General features: G+C 42.8%; 1 protein-coding gene across 1 annotated transcript; it reads left to right on the top strand.

Annotated features, from left to right (window-relative positions):
* The first annotated feature begins 1676 nt into the window (after positions 1-1676).
* LOC115249566 (exportin-1) lies at positions 1677-22116 on the top strand. The gene is made up of 24 exons (XM_029835252.1): positions 1677-2055; positions 4130-4261; positions 4499-4600; positions 8393-8465; positions 10865-10926; positions 11423-11467; positions 12230-12411; positions 12714-12762; positions 12860-12979; positions 13331-13459; positions 13561-13719; positions 13821-14018; positions 14593-14731; positions 15234-15415; positions 15636-15792; positions 15878-16041; positions 16195-16329; positions 16661-16844; positions 17405-17511; positions 17743-17937; positions 18634-18937; positions 20375-20534; positions 20606-20702; positions 20839-22116. The coding sequence occupies exons 2-24, from the start codon at positions 4136-4138 to the stop codon at positions 20983-20985; spliced, it is 3216 nt and encodes a 1071-aa protein (XP_029691112.1). The 5' UTR covers positions 1677-2055; positions 4130-4135; the 3' UTR covers positions 20986-22116.
* Positions 22117-22858: the final 742 nt, after the last annotated feature.

The following is a 22858-nucleotide window of genomic DNA, read 5'->3' as shown; positions in this document are numbered from 1 at the left end:
GTGTCTGCTCATGACTTCACACGTGTGTAGCAATACATTCCAGCAGTGGTCGAGGACCAGAGGCACATACAAACTCACACCCTCTCAATTAAAAATGGGCACATTCTTCCGAGTGCATTTTTTTTAATCATTACAGATTTATGTAAACTTTGAGTTGAGCGCTCGTCTGAAAATGCACTTCACAAGGCCAAATTTAGTTGATTGCTAAATGCCTGGAATTACTATGGCGTCACAACCCGTAACTACACTTTTAACAGTCCACACAAACTTACAGGTTTGACAGGTTAGAACTTAACCTATAGATAAACCTATAGCTTTTGCATGCATGAGTCCCACATGCAGCGTCTGATGCTAAACTTTAGCAACTGATTTATTCTTAGAAAGTGGGCTCACGTATCTAGAAGTGTGTTTTCTTTTCCCCAGATGGAAGCGATTGAATGTGTGCATGCGTGCGTGTGTGGGCATGCGCGCGCGTGTGAATGCCATTGAATGAACACATAGATAATAGGCTTTGAAACAACGTTTGTTAATGACAGAGCCTCGGATATAGGCCAACCGACTGAAGTGTCAGGCTGATCCAAGGACACGAACAGTGCACAAGAACATGCACGAAGCGCAGAATGTAAAACTATATGCTTGAGTAACTGTTGTGCAGCTGGATTGATAATTACTTTGCAATTCCACTTGCCAATCCCGATGCCCATTGCCCGGCTTCAAATTTAGCTTGCTCATTAGAAAGACATCCACAGAGAAGAGTCAAGGCAGTGTTGCTGGGTAGAGCCTCAAACGCCCTTCGAAAATCCTCCCTGAATGACTTTCCTGGGTTGTGTACTGTCTCTACTACACACCAAAGCCAGTATTTTTCCATCAAGTAGCGCGCTGGGTCACGTGACCACGTTGGAGGAAAAAACGCTGTCATGTTTGCATCCTCAATTGACAGCGGCGCGCGCTAAATGCGGCGCGCGGTCAGCCACACAAAGACTATAAGGAGGCGATTCGCGACCCCACCTGCGTCGGACGGCAGAAATTTAAAAAACCGACCGACCACATTGTCACTTTTTTGTCCATTCGAGGAAACAATTTCTCCTCCAGGTCGTTTGTCTAACCCCCGTGCGCTCATAATCGTGTAACCACTCCCACTCGTGGCTGGTGGAAAATTACCAGCATAGAAGCAACAGGCGAACCAACGTTGCCTGCGTTGTATTGTATCATTCAACCAGACAGCGTAACTTTCCAAGTCGACCTTTGTGTTTCCTACATGTACGATTCTTTAAAAAAAAAAAAGTGCCAAGCTCGCGGTGTGAGTGATAAAGTCACTCAGCGGCTTCAATCGATCGCCTCGAGGAATACGCACGTGCAAAAAATCCTATCGTGTGTGTGCGAATAAACGTTATGCTCACTTTTGCCACGTTGGAACGGGTAAATTATGATGGCTTACTTGCTAGACATAGTATAATAAACCGGACTCGTGCACAAATCCATTCTGCACGGGAGTCTGCCCTCTTTTTCTCTACGGGCGGAGTGGTCGCGTGGGCGCTTGGGCGAATTGAACTTGATTGACGTCCGCTGCAGCCAATAAGAGGCCAACTAGGAAGTCCCCGTCGAGACGCTGGCCAATTAGCACACAGCTTGGGCGTAACTCCAATCCAAACTTTACGCGGCGCCATCGGCTGAAAACTAAACCGAGATGGAATCTCCCAGTCTGAACCGGTTTCAACCGGTTGCGAGTTACTTGCTAGAGAGAGGAGAGGCGGCGCAGGCACCCAACCTCTACACCGCCCGCTAGAAAACAGTAATAGTAACGATTTGATTTCTGAAACGGGCTATATTTCTTTTCGTAACATGCACGGGAGTGACATAGTGTCAGGTTTTCCGTGATTGTTGTTTTGGAAACCACATCGGAGGTTCTTCACATCCAGGCAGTACTCGCGGCTGGAGCTGAAGATAGTCACCGCTACACAAAAAGGAAATTTTCTAAGCAGCTAAAGTTATTGTAATTTTATTTAATTTTCTTTGGCAAACGCCGCTCTTTTCTCGAAGAGGTCCGGACTTTAGGTAGGTAACTGGGATTTAAGTATAACTAGACCACGTCGTAATTAATGTCTCTCGATTTAACACACCCAAGGAGTGGTGATATTATAGTAATACACCCATGTGCTGCCGCTCGGTCTAATTAGCATGTGTTTTGCACATTAAACCACGCATCAGTAGTTATTCAAGTTGTAAGGGCATCAAACAGATATAGCCTTCAGCTGCCTGCTGGCTAGTCCCTACTTTTGCAGGGATTAGTTGGTTGAAGCGAACCTGCCTTAACTTTAACCAAACGTGCAACGGTACAGTTACAAGCCGCACCGATTATCCATTGACTAAACGCATTTATCCCCAATCGTGTCTCCTCCCGTACATCCCTGGCGAGCGTGATGCGAACGGATGTCCGACTGCTGTTGCTATCTACTCCGGCAACGACAACTTTATCTGTCATGGGCTTCGTATAAACCTTTACTAATGTCGGGGCGGTTCGGTGGACTGTAGATTCGGTGTTAAACTTTCCGAATGAATGTATGTGCATGTTCCGTCCTTGGTGGGAGTGGCTGCAGCCCGCATCAGAGGACCACATGTGAGCTGTGTGTGCGTCACAATGCTAACGTCGGGCTAGCGGATAAGCCTGGCTCGCCGTTTAGTTTTCCGATTGTGTCGCGCCAGTTCGGGAGCGCGTAGTCGCGATCGGGCAAGGCCACAGATAAATCTCAGCTGCCAATTATGTTGCAGGACCTGTCCGCCATCGATTTTAAATCTCGGCTGCCGGTGCTGTTTTAGCGCGTTTCTGGGCTGTATTTCTCGGAGATGTAAACACTGTGACGTCACCCTCATGTGCCACACGTGGTTTGCTTTAAGCACGTTTATATGGTGATCTATAGGCCCAAACAACGGGAGAGATGATGGGGATTATGATGATGGGGGTCGGTATACGGCGAGGAGTCCCAGCAGAATGCAGTTCATCCACTACACACTCAAAATAAGTGTTTAAATTAATGGCAAACTCATTTCAAGCTGCGTTTAACTCATAAAAATAAGTGAATGGACAGATTTTACATCACCTGTATGTTGGCAGTCACTGGGATGTTGAGTGAGTCCCAGCTACGATAAAGAATTTAATAATACCAGCATGTTAATTTGTGAATCCTGTCATACATAGTTAATCCCATTTCTAAATTCTATTGAGTTTGCTAATTTTCTCTGTTCCTGTTAACTGTTCACCACTAATTGGAACATTATTTGGCTGCAAAATGTCATATTTCTCCGGTTCATTTTAAACTTATGGAATGGGGAGGCTAACAGATATGATTTAGGAAATCACAGATGTTTACCTCCACCAAGAGGCTGTCAGCTGCTGTTTGTTTGTCTTTAAATAGAAAAATAGGGACCTTTTGATCTAAAGCAGCCTACTACGTTATATATCCTTGTATTGCTGATATATATATATTATATATTCTGGGTACTGTACTATGGGTGTAAGTCACAGTATGTGGGGAAATGACCTGTTTGATGGAGGTCTGCGCTCTTTGGGTGCTTTTTATTTTAGTTTGAAATATTTTGCCTTGCGTTCCCCAACTTGTAAACTGTCCACTTTCACCCCTAATGTCATTTTATTCGCAGCTTTTTTGTTATTGCATTAACCTTTTTAATGCTCATCCTTTTCTTATTCTTAACCTTCCCAGTATTCCCGTCTGCAGGGTTACCAGCACCGTCTATCGTAGTAGAATAATGCTTATTTCAACCAGTAATGTCCATACAAATCCTAAACATAATTACCTCTGCCGAGGAGGTTATGTGGCAGCTGGCGCTCATTCATCGTGTTGGTGCTTAGTGAACTTCTAATAGTAACCCTTTACCTTATAACTATTTTTTTTTTTCTGAAAAATATATCAAAGGTAGGTGCTGTCACAGTAATATTGGTTTTACAATTGCACCCCCTACAATGACCGTTTTCTGGTGAGTCTACAGGGGGGGTTTGTTCAGGGGCTGGTCAGCTGTTTGGAATTGTTTCTGAACACACGGTTCACATGACTTGGCCCGTTGAATGTGTTTGGTGCACTCAGAACTGCATCCTGTACTGTTCTTGTTGCAGATCTCTATGCCAGCAATTATGACAATGTTAGCCGACCATGCAGCACAGCAGCTGCTGGACTTCAACCAGAAACTGGATATCAACCTGCTCGATAATGTTGTGAACTGTCTGTACCATGGAGTCGGACCACAGGTGGGTTAAGAGCCATAGGCTGATGCTTTATGTGCTGTATGTGTCTTTGATTTGTTTTTGATTTTCCTTTGTCTGATTAAAGAACCAGATGATATATCTTTACTTTTATTTTCTTCAACACAAGGAAACCTGTCGGTATCTTTTGTGCTCAGATGAATCCTTTGACTTCATGTTGTCTATACATCATGGCGGCGGGCTATCAATGTTTAATGGAAAATCCTTCTTACCGTGTTACAGCAAAGAATGGCGCAAGAAGTGCTGACACACTTAAAAGAACATCCAGATGCCTGGACAAGAGTGGACACCATCCTTGAGTTCTCTCAGAACATGAACACCAAAGTAAGAAACCTATATTCTGCACACGGCCCAGTTTGGTGGATCTCTGTATTCCACTGTGGGACATGGTGCAGTAGCACACAGTATATGATGCTCCATCAATTATCATACGCAGAACCCAATGATAGATTAACTGCAGGTGAATGTAGTTCAGAGTGTGTTGTATTTGGGGCTGGAAGGTATGAAGTATGAGCACAGCAGTGGCTGTTAGAAGTCTCTAGGGCTTTTTAAAATGGAAGAAAAGCACCTGCCAAAGCAAGTAGGTTTGATTTCTGACAGTTTGACTCTTTTTTTTGTGATGGAGGGAACCTGAGATGTGTTGGGGATATTTGATGTCGATTAGCTTTCACTTCTATTGCCATCGTGACATAATCGTGTTATCGAGATGAAGTGAAGACTCGGGATCTGAACAACATTATCTACATATACCATTTGTTACAGCAATTGTCTTGCAAGATTAATCATAAAGTGCATTTGCATTTGTGCAACAAAACCAAGTTTGTTTACATAAAATACAGCAGGATTCCTTAGCTTGAATAAAAAACACCTCAAAAGTTGGAGTGACACCCCAGATGGCTCGGGTTTGAGTCGGTTCATGGGAGCATCCAGACGGCCATCTAGCCTATGTGATCTGCACATATCTTATATTTTGCTGTCCTGGGTGCAAAAGCATCCCAACAGAGTTGTCTACAGTCTGGTATGTGTGGTAGCAACCGGTAGGAACCTAGCAAACCATGGCAAAGGGTTTTTGGAGCATTGAGGAGACCGCCACGAAACACAATCAGAATATACACACAGTACGCCAACTTCTGATGTGTAAGCTTTTGATTAGCTGTGGCTGCTACCTCACTAGCTAACTTCTTTATGGGCTGTTGTGGGGGCGTGTAAAAGGTGTGGCTCAACAACAAAGTGAAACTGCAAATCGCCACCTAACGGGGGAAGGGGGGGCTTGATTCCACCCATAATCTGGCTACTGCCAACTTTCACAATGTTTCTGGAATCTACTGTCAGAAATGTAAACATTGTTACTTGTAAGATACAAGAATATGAATTGGAAAAGATGATGATGATGATGATGATAGTCCATTCATTGCTGTGTTGAGTCACCCTTAAAAATTCTAAATGGTTGTTCCACTGTTTTTCTCATAATTGACCAAAAATAGTTTGGTACATGTGCAATTATCTTGATTTACTAAAAGTAAATAAAACTAAAAGTAAATAACACAGTTGAAAATCCAAAGGTGCCATCTTGCCTAGGCAAAGAATGGTTGCACCTGCATGTCCAGACCTTATCTATGTGTTTTGGTTGTAGCTCATTATCAGTGTCAGCATTGTTCTATGAAACCAACCGTTGTGCCTATTTTCAGGCCACAGTATAAGTGATAAATTGAAACCAAGGTGATCTCGCAGCCTGCAGATGGAACGGAAAAGAGAAGGACGAAAGGAGCATCTCAATCATGGTGTCCAACATGGTGGAAATGGCTTTCTAGGACTTTCCAATGATGTGACAATGGGCACACACTGAGACAGGTCCTCAAATGGTCCTTGACAGTGTAGATGATATTGATCCACAACATATAATGGTGCAACCAGGGAGTTATAAAAGGCAAAACTAAAGATGGAAAGACTGACAAACAGGCAACCACCAAAGGCAGCTATATTAGAGGCCCAGCAAGACATGTCTGTGCGAAAAATCAGCATTTACTAATGCACAGGGACTGCAGACTGGTGCCCAGATAGCTATCTCCTAACATGCTTCAACATGTAAGCATTTAGCTCCATACCACTGTTCACATTGGTCCAATTTCTGCAAAAATGTATTAAGATGTACTTTATTCATCCCCGTGGGGAAATTGAAATTAGAGAAGAGGCCCTTCTCTGAGAGCATACATGCATTGAAGCAGTTGGTTATTTTATTTCCAATTGTCTTTGGTGGAACGTGTTAGCGAAACAAATGTTCTTTCTACAGGTGACAACGGACTCCACCTTAACTCCATAGTGATAATGACATGATTACACTGCCTCCACAGCTTCCTTAAAGAACCCGAGATATGGTTTAAATGTGCACTTTACAGCACGGAACATTTGGCTCAATTTTTTGATCACTACAGCTATTGAAAGAAAAATGTCCTGAATTGATTGATAATGATATTAATCATTATGTTTATGACCTGTAATAGGAAGAAAAGTGGTGTGTCATCCTGTGCATCATGACACAGCTAGGCTTTGACGGCAGGCCTCCACAAGGTCTACCCTTTTTAAATTTCTTTTGACTGAATTCTGTTTCTATTACATCACTGTCATTGAGCAGAGGGAGGTTGGAAGCTGCAGTCAGTAGAGTCCATCAGACAGGCCTTTTGTCTGTCTTCATTTCACCTGTAGGGATCATGGCTCTGGTCAGTGTGCAGGACTGGCTTTAAAATGGGATCTTCTTAGGTGAATGCAGAATGTTGCATTCATTAATTCAATTGGTGATTAAGTGTGGATGTTGTAGATTAATCAGAAATTTGAACAGCTCCTTCTCTGTAACTCTTCATAGTCATTCTATTCAAATTATCAATCCAATTAACATCAAATGCAAAAGCCTACCAATTAATTTAGTAAATCATTGCAAATGCAAGCTTCCCTCAGAAGCAACTAGTCCCTCACGCGTGCACGTGCATCACACGTGCATCACTCTTCGAGCAACGCAGTATGTTTTTGTTGTTTGTTTTTTTTAAATCACGGCTTCTACAAAAATTTCAGTTGTAGTTCTGAATTTAGATCCCTACAGCTGAAACTAACAGTTGAAGTTATGTCGGATCAAAAGTATTTCTGCTTCTTGAAGGACCTGTATTTACTCTTTAAGAAACCTTTAATGAATGCAGCGCACAAGCTGTAGATGGTCTTGCTGTTCCTTTGACGCACCATTTTGAGGCAAGCCCTAGTTTTGGCTCTAATTTTCTGATGTCGGATAAATTCAGTTGTCTGATTTAGGGTTCTCTAGGGCTTTGCATTTTATTTCTCTCTTCTGGCTTTGCTCTGTTTGGAGTGTCAACATTTATTTAAAAAAACACAAGTAATCACACCACTGAATGACAATAGAAGCAAAAGTTAGAATTCAACAGCATCGTAACACTGGCCTGTGCCCCTGGTTTCACTTACCGGTACTAATTAGCGGAATGAGAATATATAGAATGGTATTCTATATATAGAAAGTCCTCTTTTATTAACCCATGTGAGCCTTCCCAGGCTCCTTCTATCTTGGATGAATTGCAGCAATGGAGCATTTACCAAAATATCTCTGTGGCCTCAGAATTTCATGTTTATTTTATCCTCTTCACCAGAAGTGAAAGATGCTTCTGAACACTCTGGACTTGTTCTACAGTTTGCAGCTTTACAGATTTTCTGCGCCGATCACCTGACAGAGCAACGCTTTGCGGTCATGAGGGCCCAGTTCAGTATTGGGTGGTTTAATGCTGGGGTTGAATGGTCTATCACAGCATTGACATCACATCTGATCGCCCCCGTTGTGCAGCGGGAGCAAAAGGAGTTAAAGGATGTTGTATTTGTGGTGTTTTTTTTCTTCTTCTTTCTTTTGCGGTGCTATTGGGGAAACAGCAGGACCTCTGCAGTTTTTAGCTTATTGCTGCTCTTAGAGATTCAGCAAAGAAATATCTCCTCAAATTATCCCCAATTTAAATGAACCAACTGATTATTGTCATGTTTCTGCATATTAATATACCTCATTGTTTGTCGTTGAGTACTTGTAATAACCGTATATTATTAATATGTGTTTCTCTTTGCATATTACAGTACTATGCGCTTCAGATTCTGGAAACAGTTATCAAAACAAGATGGAAAATCCTTCCTCGGAATCAGTGTGAAGGTAATGTCTACTCCTGTGCCTACAATTCCCCAGATCTTAAAATGTTGACAGTTTTGCTTTTCCAAATCTCGTTTAATACAATTGCCACACTGAAGAGAGTTTCTCTCCTAAGTGTGCAGGTTAGTTTTTGCTTGAACATCTTGCACTCCGCACTGCGGCAGCTGTTTTATAGAGGAAATTACAGCCCCTGTTTTGCATTGTGAAGAGCGCATTAAAAATGAGAGAAATTCAGGTCATGTTATAGTCTTCAAATGCATAATTTGAAATATTCGTTGGTTCTCGACCTTATTTACTCTGCCAGTCTCGTCCAGTAATTGTTTCCTCGCAGCTTGAGCCATCTTTTGTAATTAATGCATGCATATGCAATATTACCTGTTCGTAGTTTATCGGCCATGGTGGAAAATGGGCAGAAAACTGACATCACAATAAACTGTAAAGGCCCTGTGTACTCTAGAAATATTCTAAATTCCCTGAATTAGTGCGATATTGATTAACAGCATACGGGCATGTGACGATTACCCGTATAACGATAAACCACAAGAGAATTTGCGAAAAATAATGCTGCCATTTCAGAATTGAATAATAATTATGGTTTCACTTTGGAAAACCTCATGTTGATACTGCCTATTTCTGCCGATCCAGTATCGGATTGGCTGATATTTCGCATTCATAAAATTTGCATCATCAGACGTAACGTCTCAATTCTGACCAGCGGTGTCACTGTCGCTTTAAGATTTTTCCAGATTCTTCCATGGCACAGAGTGCAGATGGCTTTTGTTTTCTTTTCTTTCAAAGATGTTCCACCGTTTGTCGCACTCTTGCTAGTCCAGCCAATGATTCAGGTTTAAAAAAACTTTATCAGTCACATATTGGCAGACTCACAAAATAAACGCCACAAAAACATGAAACACACATTCAAATCAATGAGACATGATTGTTTTTGCTTTAAACAAAGCAAAACAGATTTGTCTATTTGGTATAAATTTGTTTTTGGTTTATGTCTTTGATGCCTTTATGATTTGAGCTCTGTCACTGTGATGTACAATAAAGTTTTTGGAATCTCGAATAAGTCGGGTACAAACAAACGTAAAAGCATTTTAATTCCATTAATTTACAGTCGGTTAAGTTGTTGCGCCTGTTATTTCTGTTGTGAGTTATTTTGGTTGTCCAGATTGTGCTCTGAACTTGTAGCTGGCCAGTATTGATAGCCCTCTAGAGGTCATTGGTGTTTAGGATATTCGTTTCCAATGTCAGTTTGGGGGGAACAAATGGCAAAAAGGCTCAAGAATATTTGATATTAGAAAAACAAGTTATTTAAATAGACATATTGCTCCCTCACGTGATCGGTAATCAGTTTATTTATTAATTTATTTATTTTCACTAATCGGTCCCAAAACTCCTGGTTCGTGTTAAGCCTAAGCAACTCCCCCTGGGACGCAGGACAATGTCTGAAGTCTAGTTGGGTTTCTAAAGGATGCTGAGGGGAGTCTAATTAAAGATCTTCAACCACATTTGAACTTGGTTCAGTGTGTATAAAGTAGTTTTTTTGAACATTTTGAGCACATTTCGGCCAAACGGTTATAATAATGATAACTGTGATCATTGTGGCCACATTGTGATATGAAATTTTCATCTCTAGTAGAGTAACAATGTTAGCAACAGGCTATTCCTCCGATCAGAACTGTTACCACAAGTTGCCAATGTTCAGACATTCTTACATGCAGAGGTTTTGTTTTATTTGTTGCAAAGGGGAGAGTTTCTGTCTCCACAACTGAGCAACATGTAATAAATGAATCCAGATTAATCAGTAAAAGCAACTGATTGGCAAACTAAACCTTCAGTGTCTGAAGCTAAAGTATAGGTTTGAAAAACTGAAAATCACTGAATTCACTATTTGTTTGGATTTGACTCAATTTGTTCTATATCCCTCTATTCTTTAATTTTGCTTAAAATAATCTTTCATTGAGCTGAGACTTCCCTCACTTCTGACCGTAGATGCCTGATTTTTGTTGACGTGGCAGTCCCAGTGCAGGGCGACTGGCAAGTACGTTTCTTCCCCTTTGTGTCAGAGTATTGCGTTTTTGGCTACCCTCACTGCAAACAAGCACATTTAAAAAAAGTTATCAACCACTAGAAACAAACGTCATTGAGTATGAAAGCACTTCTAATAGATCCCTGCTCAAGTTGTCACTAAGAACAGTCTAAAAAAACAGCTGGGTAGTGTACCTTCTACTGAACTCATCAACATTTGGCCCCTCTGAATTTCAGCGGCAAGCATTGCAAGATGTCAGGGATTGCAGGCACTGCTAGGTTTAGCTGTGAAACATGTCATGGCATGAAGCTTTTACATTATTATGGGTGCGTGCTAATAGTTTTTCTTACATCTGTTTGATTACAAGGTATAAAAAAGTATGTTGTTGGTCTAATCATCAAGACTTCTTCAGATGCCTCAAATATGGAAGTAAGTAAACCTTTTTAAATCCTTTAAAAATCCTTTAAATCCTATCCAAGCACTGTGTTGTTTTATTAAAATGTTTTGTTTAATTTTTTATGGTTTGATTAAATTACATAATGTACACCTACATCAATAAGTATCCTGATAATGGCAGAAGTATTATTTGAATGAATGTAATAAGTTTTGTAGCACTTGCACTACCTGTTGTGTGTGTGTGTGTGTGTGTGTGTGTGTCTGTGTGTGTGTGAGGGAGGGAGGGAGGGAGGGAGGGAGGTTAGTGGAGCCAAACATGGGATTAATTAAACAAACCCAGAACAACCGGATGGCCCACTCAATAAATTTAGGTGAAACAGAAATGAGGGAAACACGAGCAAATTTTAGTGCCCCCAAAAAGAGCCAAAATTGATCAGGCACATTTTCAAAACATGAATCCACTTTAATCCTTTAATTAATCTGCTTTCAACGACGTCTTGTAATTTGGTTTGATTTGTTTCTTATGCAGAAAGAAAAGGTCTACATTGGAAAGCTGAACATGATCCTTGTACAGGTAACTGATGACAACCCAACACTTTTGCCACCAAATACACTGAAATTGCCTCAAAATTGTACAGTATACACAAATATAAATTATACATTTTCTTTAGCATTTAAGTTCAATTAGATGCAAAAAAATCATTTGTGTACAAAGAAATTAATATGATCGAGCTCCTCTGGTGTTATACATATGGGCTTGATATTTTTATTTCATGAACTGACGTACAAAAGTTTTGAATTTACATTACAACTGGTTATTAATATTCAAGTCTCAGGGAAAAGGGCATCATATGGTTACAGTTTAAATAGCGTAACATCAACAGGTACGGCTTCAGAATAGTGAGTTAAGTTATTCAGGAAGATATCAGGTGCATCAACACTCTGGGTTTTTACTCTTGCGTAAAACTGAATAAATGAAAGAGGCCTGGAGAGGACGACTCGCTAAATGACTTGGCAGTGATGCCGGCAAAAATAGGTGACTGCTTTTCTTCTTTTTCTTAATATTATTTTGGCTTTTAGGGTCTGCAGAGCTCTATATCCTCTGCTTGTTCCCAGGAGACTGTTTACATTTCTGTTTCTTTTTTACTTGTCATATTTGTAGTACAGTGCTTGTTGTAGAGGTGACCGCTTCCATTCTTCTTCTTGTAATCCAAAAGTAAAAAAGAGAAATACAGCAAACATTTCTTCATTGCAGATTATTTATTCCCCCCCAAATGATTATTTTGATGTAGTCTGTCCTATTGAGAAATCATGTGAAGCTAATTTTTTCCTGCAGATCCTGAAACAGGAGTGGCCCAAACACTGGCCCACCTTCATCAGTGATATAGTAGGTGCCAGTCGGACCAGTGAGAGCCTCTGTCAGAACAACATGGCAATCCTCAAGCTGCTCAGCGAGGAAGTGTTTGACTTCTCCAGTGGCCAAATGACTCAAGTCAAGGCCAAACACCTTAAAGACAGGTCAGACTGAAGCGCCTACAGCAACAGTTAGTTGATGAATATGTGATAGAATGATATTGCAAAACTTTTATTATGGTATGGTTATTATGGTTTACTAACCACACCATATTTCCTGCAAAAGTGGTGGTTTGTAATTGTTTTGTTTGACATTTAGAAATAATCACCATCCAAAGTGATTTTAACATTTTTATTCAGCTTAGGTGATGGCTGTGATTGATTCGTAAGTGTGGTTTAGTCATAAATGAAGGATGACGTCGACAACGATTGACTCATTTTGAGTTGTGCTCCTCTTTTTCTTTCAGCATGTGCAACGAGTTCTCCCAGATATTTCAGCTGTGTCAGTTTGTTATGGTATGTAATGCACCACGTTTATCGTTCTTGTGCAGTATGGTCTGTTCCGCTGCAACAGGCGTCCTGAAGCCATCTCTTGTCTAATCGTTCACCTTAGGAAAACTCCCAGAATGCACCTCTGGTCCATGCCACTCTGGAGACCCTGCTTCGCTTTCTCAACTGGATTCCTCTGGGATACATCTTTGAAACCAAACTGATCAGCACTCTGGTGTATAAGGTGTGAATATATTATACTTTGACTTCCGGCTCTTTTGACACGTTCAACACAACTAATCCGCTTTCGAGTATTTATAGTCAGTAGGCAGGATTAAAGTGGGCCGGACCACCTTCTGCAGATGCCCTTATGACAGAGTCAACGATTAAGACTATATAATCTAATTATATTTAGCAAGTACAGACAGCCTGAGTACACAATCTTCATTCCAAATGCCAAACATGTGGTTTATACTCAGCAGCAGGAGACCGAAGACACAGGAATTATCGGCATTGGCTCGCGTGTCACCACATGTTTAACTTGGGTCTGAACTGTCAGCCAAATTAGTGATTAAATGGGTTTGTCTGTTTTCAGTTTTTGAATGTGCCAATGTTTCGCAATGTGACACTGAAGTGCCTGACAGAGATTGCCGGTGTGAGCGTAAGCCAGTATGAGGAGCAGTTTGTTACACTTTTCACTCTGACCATGTGTCAGCTTAAACAGGTGAGTTAAATAAGAGATGCAGAGCTGTGCACCTGTTGTTGTTTTTTTTGTTTTTTTTAAAGGGCTGAGGTGAGATTTAAATCTGTTCCTTGTCTTGGCAGATGCTTCCTTTAAACACCAATATCCGACTCGCCTATGCCAATGGAAAGGACGACGAGCAGAATTTCATCCAGAACCTCAGTCTGTTTCTTTGTACCTTCCTGAAAGAGCATGGGCAGCTCATTGAAAAGCGGTTGAACCTCAGAGAGACATTGATGGAGGTAAGAAGGCCATAGTACAGTGGGAAATATTGCACCTGAGATTATTTTCTCAGTGTTGAAGCATTGAATGTTCACTACAATCACTTTCTGATCTTTTTCAGGCTCTCCATTATATGCTTCTGGTATCAGAGGTGGAAGAAACTGAGATCTTCAAAATTTGCCTTGAGTATTGGAACCATCTAGCCGCTGAGCTGTATAGAGAGAGTCCTTTTTCTACTTCCACATCACCCCTACTCTCTGGAAACCAGCACTTTGACGTTCCACCACGCAGACAGCTCTACCTTCCAGTGCTTTCCAAGGTGCCCCCTTAAACCATTTACAGTTTTTCATTTTTGGTTGGACAGTCTATGAATGCAGTGTAGCCCTCTGGTGGATGTTATGCACCATCACCTGGAAATGGTGACAACCAATGGATTAAATATATATTGAGGTTTACGGATTAGATTGCATGGCCTTCCTAACTACATTTAAAAATAAGTGTATGTGTATTAAATGTATTTTAAAATGAAAGGTGTTTTTAAGTTCAATTGGCTCACAACTCACCCCAAGGTCTAATGCATTAGAACCGTGCCAGTATTGGGATCTACAAGGACTGAGCTGACCGTCATACTAGAGCCGGTTGGCAAGGGTTAAGCAACAGGTGGCCACTCGGCTACATCCCAATAGTTTCTAGTAACAACATTACTGAAAACCAGCCACCAGTAAAGCAGAAGGAAAAATGTAGGTTTTCTCTGAAAGGGCTACGTGTGTATTTATAGCCATGAGTCCGACGCTTCATTATACATTAACATGTATACACTGACCTGAATAGAAGCTTTGAGACTGCCCCACAACATGCCTATCTGCTGACAAGTGTTTATCACTTTGTAACAGGTGCGTCTGTTGATGGTGAGTCGGATGGCCAAGCCGGAAGAGGTACTGGTCGTGGAGAATGACCAGGGAGAGGTGGTCAGAGAGTTCATGAAGGACACAGATTCCATCAATCTTTACAAGAACATGAGAGAAACCCTTGGTATAATTTTCTAATCAGTAATCTCAGTCTTGCTTCCAAAGCCCCCACAGAGCTGTGTGTATTTGCTGATGACCTGCAGCCTAAATGACCCTGAACATTACAAACGGAAAGAAAGTGGATGAAGCATGGCAACACTTTTACTGTTTTAGGATTTGGGGGGGGTTATAACTTTATGTTTGTTGCATGGCTACCCTTTTCCTCAAATTGTCCTTTATTTCATCTTAACTGGCAACTATTATTGGACTTGCAACATTTTAGTTTGTCATTTATGGGCTGAGAGTGTCGCCGTAAGCTGTTTTTTTTTTTTTGTTTTTTTTAAAGATTTCTTAAATTGTTGAGTTGACTAAATGAAAATAATTACAGTGCTCATAGCCACTCCAGTCCTGTGAAATATTATCTGTAAAGCACCAGCTGCCGTGGATATTGGTGGGTGAGGTCGCTAACCATCATCACATCCATCTGCTTATGTCTGTCACATAATTTCTGTTGTGCTGTCCTGCAGTGTACCTGACTCACCTGGATTATGCTGACACCGAACGGATAATGACAGAGAAGCTTCATAATCAGGTCAATGGCACTGAATGGTCTTGGAAGAACCTAAACACATTGTGCTGGGCCATTGGATCCATCAGCGGGGCGATGCATGAGGAGGATGAGAAGAGATTCTTGGTCACTGTCATTAAGGTAGAGAAATAAATCTGTGGGGCTCCTGGTATATCTGATCCCGCTCTTTATCATTAATTCATTAATCTGCACATGTAAACACCTAAAATTTACTCTTGCGTAGTGTTTTCTTCAGTTACTAGCATCCATATGATCATGGTAACATCCACCTATTATTACGGGTGTGAATAGTAACTATTTTCATCTCCCTCACTGAAGTTTTTCATCTGTTTTTCCTCAGGACCTGCTGGGTTTGTGTGAGCAGAAGAGAGGAAAGGACAACAAGGCCATCATCGCCTCCAACATCATGTATATTGTTGGCCAGTATCCACGCTTCCTCAGAGCCCATTGGAAGTTTCTCAAAACGGTGGTCAACAAACTCTTTGAGTTCATGCACGGTGAGAGGAGAGGATTCACAACACTGTCAGACTCATTTAACAACCAGAACTTTCAAGAGTCTAAGTCGAACCGATCTCTCATCAGAGACCCACGACGGTGTTCAGGACATGGCGTGTGACACCTTCATCAAAATTGCCCAGAAGTGCAGACGCCACTTCATTCAAGTGCAGGTGGGAGAGGTGATGCCCTTCATCGATGAGATCCTAAACAATATCAACACCATCATCTGTGACCTCCAGCCACAACAGGTCAGTACGTTGACGAGATGGTTTCTTTTATGTTGAAAATTAACATTCCTTTCAGGGATGGTTGTAACGACAGACTTGCTGCTTGTAATTTTGCCAGGTCAGTGTCACCAAAGGCTAAGGTGCTAAATACATTGTGTTTTTATGTGTTTTTAGGTGCACACATTCTATGAAGCAGTAGGTTATATGATTGGTGCACAGACTGATCAGGCTGTTCAGGAGCATCTTATAGAAAAATACATGCTACTGCCAAATCAGGTGTGGGACAGCATCATCCAGCAGGCCACAAAGGTGAGACGGCCCCACCTGTGTATTTGTACAGAAAAGAAGCAACAGTTATTTTGCTTTGTTATTATTCACTTTTCAGAGTACATTTCGTAATACAATTTTAGGTTTGTTGGTTTTTCTTGCTTGGACTGTGCCTTCTTTCACATAACCCCCTCTAGCGTTAACAACAGCATGGCATTTATGGTTTGTTTTTTAAGGTGTGTGCAAGGAAGTGATTCTTGCACAGCTCACATAATGAGCAGAAATATACTGATACTGAAAAGATCTGCTGTGTAATATACCAGCGTGCAACATACAGTGCGTCTAGGTTGTTGACATACTGTCCCCCTCACAGAATGTTGACATCTTAAAAGACTCGGAGACTGTGAAGCAGCTGGGCAGCATCCTGAAGACCAACGTAAGAGCTTGTAAGGCCGTTGGACACCCCTTTGTCATCCAGCTGGGGCGGATTTACCTCGACATGCTCAATGTCTACAAGTGCCTCAGCGAGAACATCTCTGCTGCCATTCAGACAAATGGTAGGGGAGTTCATAGCCGCGACAATGCCTACAAGAGAACCAATACATAGACTCAGTGTTGGACACAATTAAGCTCATTTGCTCATCCTAATGATCACAGTCAGAAATGTCCGATATCCATCAGCTTGAAACAGATTTATTCCACAGAAACCCCTATTTCCTAATCTGCCAATTTCAATGAGACTTTAAATGATGTTTTTGTGACGTTTAATGAATCTAACTATTATTTGGGAAATGTATTAAGAGCTCAGCTCAAGCCAAAATGACCTTCATTTGTGCTGTGGCCTGTGTGTATAAATGCATATATGAAAAGGAAGAAGTGTTGACACCTTTGGTGGCCACATTAGCTTTGGAAGTTGATACTGCTTAAAGCTTTCTGTGGCTGGAATGTTGGAGCGCCAGAGGTGCAGCGTTGAAGAGGTCATTTTGGCATCACCAAATCATCTGCCCTGCCCTTGAGTTCTGTGCCAGGTTTACATCTCCAGCAGCCAAGTTACGAATGTGCTGAACCTTTGACAATATGTTGGCTTCAGTATCTGAGTGTAATCTCTGTGTTGCAGGTGAGATGGTGACAAAACAGCCTTTGATCCGCAGTATGAGAACGGTGAAACGAGAGACTCTGAAACTGATCTCTGGTTGGGTCAGCCGCTCAAACGACCCCCAGATGGTGAGGAATCCATCTGAAGTATTAACATAAGTAGAAACGGCAACTTGCATGTTAATCGCTGAGCAATTATTTCATAAATGGAGGTTTTGAATAACTTATAATATGCAGAACATCATTAAACACTTAAACAGAGCAGTTTTCATCTTCTGTGTGAAGTGAGACCACGCTGTGGAGTCCAGCGAGAGTTGAGCAGAAAATGAGTAATTCACTATATTTTTGACGTCACTCCAGGTAGGGGAGAACTTCGTGCCACCGCTTCTCGATGCGGTCCTGATTGACTACCAGCGCAACGTCCCCGCCGCCCGAGAGCCCGAGGTCCTCAGCACCATGGCGACCATCGTCAACAAGCTGGGGGGACACATCACTAGTGAGATCCCGCAGATCTTTGATGCTGTGTTTGAGTGTACTCTCAACATGATCAACAAAGTAAGTAATCCACACGGTCCATTATTCAGTTGGCCGGTCTCGTTACGCTGTGTTTTCCCTACATGAAATTGGTAAAGGGAAATTTTATAGGTTCCCTGTCTGGGGTGTTAAATACAAACGTGGCTGTGCGTTAATAAAGCAAATTAGAGATACAAAGTTGGTAAAAATGCAGGGCAATAAAATAGGTTTTGTCTTGTTCACATTGATGAACTCTTTGGCTCCCTCTCTTAGAAGAAGCGGAAAACGTTTCCCACAATTGCCTAAAATAAACCAGTTAAACTGCACTTTGATCCCTGATTCAATCCGCGCTCCTGGTCTGCTGTTGTATTTATCACTACAGCGAGCGGTAAAAACTAAAGAACAAACCTGTATGATGTTCAAGTGGATCTGTGTCGCTACAGTGTTTCCAAGAGAACTCGTAGACTGAGCTGTCAGACTCCCGCCCTCGTCCTAATGGGGGTGTTGGGGGGGGTCTTAACTGTGACACTAATGGTCAGAAATCCACCAGAACTAAAATTTTACACATAACTTGTACGTCAGTCAAAATAAGCAACTTAATTGCTTAGTTTTGAGACTTTGCTCGTAGAGTTAAACCTATGATAACCTTGATGCTCTACAAATAAAGATGAAATGACCTTGGTGAAACGTTTGAGTACAAAGTCTTTTTTTTTGTGGTGTGTGTGTTTTCCCTCCTAGAACTTTGAAGAGTACCCGGAGCACCGGACCCACTTTTTCTACCTGCTCCAAGCTGTAAACTCCCACTGTTTCCCTGCATTCCTCGCCATCCCTCCGGCTCAGTTCAAACTGGTGTTGGACTCCATCATTTGGGCCTTCAAACACACGATGAGGAATGTGGCCGACACCGGTCTGCAGGTTCTCTACACGCTGCTGCAGAACGTGGCCCAGGAGGAGGCAGCTGCCCAAAGCTTCTACCAGACGTACTTCTGCGACATCCTACAACACATCTTCTCCGTGGTCACCGACACGTCGCACACCGCTGGTGAGCTCCCTCTTGGCTTCTATCTTCAGTGCAACGCCAAACCAGCCGCCACATTGCGAGCTTGAGCGTGGAACCTTTCATTTTAGGCTTTCCGTCGACCTGATCGGCCGCTATTTGGCTTTTTATGCAATTTACAGATGCTCCTGTTGCTTCGAGAGCGGATGGTTTGTGTCTCATTTGTTCTGAACGTCTCACTGAACCAACAACTCGAAACTTTCTGCCTCATAGTGACAGGTCAACAAACAAACGCGTCAGTTAAAAACCCATTCAAACCAAAGAGACATGATTGTTTTTGCTTTCAAGAAACTGAGCCAAATTGCCACATACTATTGGTTTAAATATGTTTTGGTGTTTTAAATGTGGCGTTTATGTTTGTGGCATTTACAGCAACTGTGTGGGCCGCGCACTATACTTGTTACAGAAAAGTGACTTAACTAGTAATTTAAAGTCATTAATTCCAATAACAAGTTGTACATTTTTTTTTGTCTCGGGTTATTTTGGTTTGTCCTGACTGACCTTTGACCTCATATCTGGCCAGTCCTGAAAGCCTTCTGAAGGTGCTCGGCCTTTTCATCTCCGTTTGGGGCTAAACTTGCCAAACACTGTCAGAAACACTCTTTTAATGCTCTGTAAACAGCGCACGTGTGTACAGAGACATTTTTCTCCCTCACGTGATCGGCTCATCGCTCGTGGGTTTATTTCAACTCTAATCGGCCCCAAAAATCCCGATTGTGTAAAGCCTGTTTGTGCACACCGCAGATCTGTGGTGCAGTTTTGGTCCTCGCTAGCTATTCACACAACAAGTGCATTTATACGCACACAAGAAAACCGATTCCATTACATAACGTGCACGCCTCAGCTCGGCTAAACTCAGCCCGGAGAGGTCCCAATGTAGCCAGACTAAGGTCCCAGATCGGTTCAGTTGTGAGTCGATTTAGGAGAGCAGGTGGACGGTGAGCTGGCCCGTGTGACCTGCTGTGTGTGGTGGCAACCTAGCGACGCGTAGCAACGGGTTTACCGACCCATGCACTGCTCCATCGCTGCCCTTGATTTAGCTGTGGCTGCTGCCTTGCTAGCTAGCTTCTTTATGGCTCATTGTGGTGTGAGGTCAAAGGTCAACTGCTGTGGCCCAACAACAACAACAGAGTAAAACTGAATCCCCACCGGCTGTGCAGGTGATACATACAATAGACATAGGCCATACCAACGATGCCGCCAAAGTGTTTATATTTGATGTGGTATTATGGGATATAATGACAGGGCAGTTACTGATAGTTTGGCTTCTGGTCTAGGAGTCGTATTGCAATCGCAGCAGTAACAGGAGTCGCTCGGTTATTTTACTGTCTGCAGTTATACGTTTTTTTTACGGATTTGTGTCATTGGTGGGTGGAGGTTGACGGCTGCTCTGTGGTAACGTTTGGCCGACGTGTCCTGCAGGGCTGACGATGCACGCGTCCATCCTGGCCTACATGTTCAACCTGGTGGAGGAGGGCAAGATCACAACAGGCCTCAACCCTGGAAACCCCTCGAACAACCAGATGTTCATCCAGGAATACGTGGCCAACCTGCTCAAGACGGCCTTCCCGCACCTCCAGGAGTGAGTAGAAGCTACCGTCACTCTGGGTCTCGTGCTGACCGGTTCTGACCATGGCTGCCTTTGTGTGTTAGTGCCCAGGTAAAGGTGTTTGTGACTGGACTGTTCAGTTTAAACCAGGACATTCCTGCCTTCAAGGAACACCTTCGGGACTTCCTCGTTCAGATTAAGGTATGACGCTCCCTTCAGCTGTGGGGTCAGAGAGGGCGTAGCTGATAACACTCTCATCCTCACCTGCTGATGGTTTCCAGTTCATTCAAATGTTAAAAAAATTAATAAACGTGCCTCTCCTTGTTTTGGGTGACAGGAGTTTGCAGGTGAAGACACCTCCGACCTGTTCCTGGAGGAGAGGGAGGCGTCGCTGCGCCAGGCGCAGGAGGAGAAACACAAGATCCAGATGTCGGTCCCGGGTATCCTCAACCCCCACGAGATCCCGGAGGAGATGTGCGACTGAGCGCCGGATCAACCAGACCGCACCGAACTCTGAGACAAACAAACCAAGAAAAGCACTTGCGCGGCGGGAGGCCCCCCCCAGCTGTCCCAACAGATGTTTGACCAAAACGATGCCAACGTGTAAATGCTTACTGTCCCCCGTGGCCCCTTTTTACATAACCCACCTTTTCTAAGAGACTTTTGTGTGATATCTTTGCAGAACTTAGCCCGCGTTTACATTCTGTTGGCCCCGCCCCCCTGCATGATGAGGTCACAAGGACAACCACCACCCTTTCTATTCTGGCCTTCCATTGTCTCTGCCCTTTGATGTTGCTTTATATGAACGGATACGGTGAATATATTATGGGGGACTGGTCGACTGGCTCGCCTGTGCTACGACGGACAGGAAGTGCCCCGCTGCGTGGCGGGAGAATGTGAATCTTTCGGGTGACGAATGAAGGCGGCGACGCTGCTCGGCGTGGCGCCCTGAGTCCTGCTTCTGCTGAAACGCGTCTGACTGTTGTGGGCCAGATGTTTTCACGGCGAGCAGAGCTGAAATTGTGCATATCATCCCAACTGTAAAGCATCTTTAATATCATGGGAACATTTTCTTTTTTTCCTGTTCTGTTGTTTCTTTTTGTTGCGCGTGTGTGTGTGTGCGTGCGTGTGTGTGTGTGTGCTGTCGCCTAGTCGACATCAGCATTTTGTTTTCCTCTAAGAGGATTGTTGCTCATTGGTGAGCCTTCATTATGGGATGTTTTAAAGGATGTTGCAGAGGTATTTATGGGTTCTTATTTGGTTGCATCTATAACGGCTCCTGTTTAACTCAGAAGGTTTGGAATTGTACTAATTTAGATTGTTTACTGTTCAGTAGTGCTTCAAGACACTACCTTTAGAGCAAAATAAAACCTGGGTTTACATTTAATTTTGTATTTTTTTTTTTTTTTTTGCATTTTTCATTTGTATCCGTTTTGAGTTGTTGAAATCAATTGAAATGTTTTGTTGGGTTAGCAAACAATTGCCAACAAGTTTAAATTAGGAATTTAACACGAATCCCCAAATATGCAGTGTGTGACAGCAACGTTCCCTTCTTGAGGTGTTACATTTGATGTGAACTTTTTGAATTGATTAAAGTTGAGTTTTATAAATCTGCCCTTTGCTCTGCGTTCGTTTCACCACAGCAGATGTGGAACCGTTCAAAAACCTTCCAGGCTCCTGTTTTCCAGGTGCCAGCGCGCTGCAGCGTCAGGACGCGGTCCTGATGAGCTCCTCCCAGACCCGAGGCAGCACGTCAGTCAGCTTCTGGACCATCCACGGCGTCGCCTGGCAACCCGACCACGACGTCACCACATCGGTTCAAACTGCACCCGTCTGGTCCGAAAGTCAAGGTTCCACCTTCCTGGAAATTGTTCCTGACAATTTCGACCGAAACGTGTACAGAGTTCTGCTGAAGCTGCTGTATAACGGGTTGCCTTGGAAACGGCTTCCCGTCATAGGTCCCAGTTGGAATTTTGTTTCATTATCATTTATTACTACCTCGAATTTCCCCAGAACGTTAGCTTCATTTGCTCGTCTTTGCTAACCGAGAGAGTCCAATGAAGCTGGTGGCGCCACAGTGATGGACACGATCATCATGCACGTGTGGCAACTTCCCCTCTGACATTTTTGGACAGCGTTAGATTAGGTAACCCGAGCTCGCCGCTAATCCCTTTTAACATACTGGAATTGCATTAAAGGTTGCGATGACACCAGCAGGACCGTCCGAGGCGCCGCCTAACAACCTGCTGGCTCGGACCAGAGATGCAGCTGCCCAGTAACAGTTTGGACCCTTCGACTATAGATCTGCGTGAGATTCCTCAGAGATTTTGCTCCATATTGTCATGAGAGCATCGCTC

Source organism: Takifugu rubripes, chromosome 4, assembly GCF_901000725.2.
Source record: "Takifugu rubripes chromosome 4, fTakRub1.2, whole genome shotgun sequence".
Classification (NCBI taxonomy): domain Eukaryota; kingdom Metazoa; phylum Chordata; class Actinopteri; order Tetraodontiformes; family Tetraodontidae; genus Takifugu; species Takifugu rubripes.
Note: the sequence above shows the minus strand (reverse complement) of the source record. Positions and strands in the feature narration are given on the sequence as shown.

Excerpts from the sequence above, each read along its gene's own strand:
- LOC115249566 (XM_029835252.1), top strand. The coding sequence starts at position 4,136 with ATGCCAGCAATTATGACAATGTTAGCCGACCATGCAGCACAGCAGCTG. Across the intron at positions 12,763-12,859 it reads AGCTGTGTCAGTTTGTTATG|GAAAACTCCCAGAATGCACC; the intron begins GTATGTAATGCA and ends CGTTCACCTTAG. Across the intron at positions 15,793-15,877 it reads ACTCTTTGAGTTCATGCACG|AGACCCACGACGGTGTTCAG; the intron begins GTGAGAGGAGAG and ends ATCTCTCATCAG.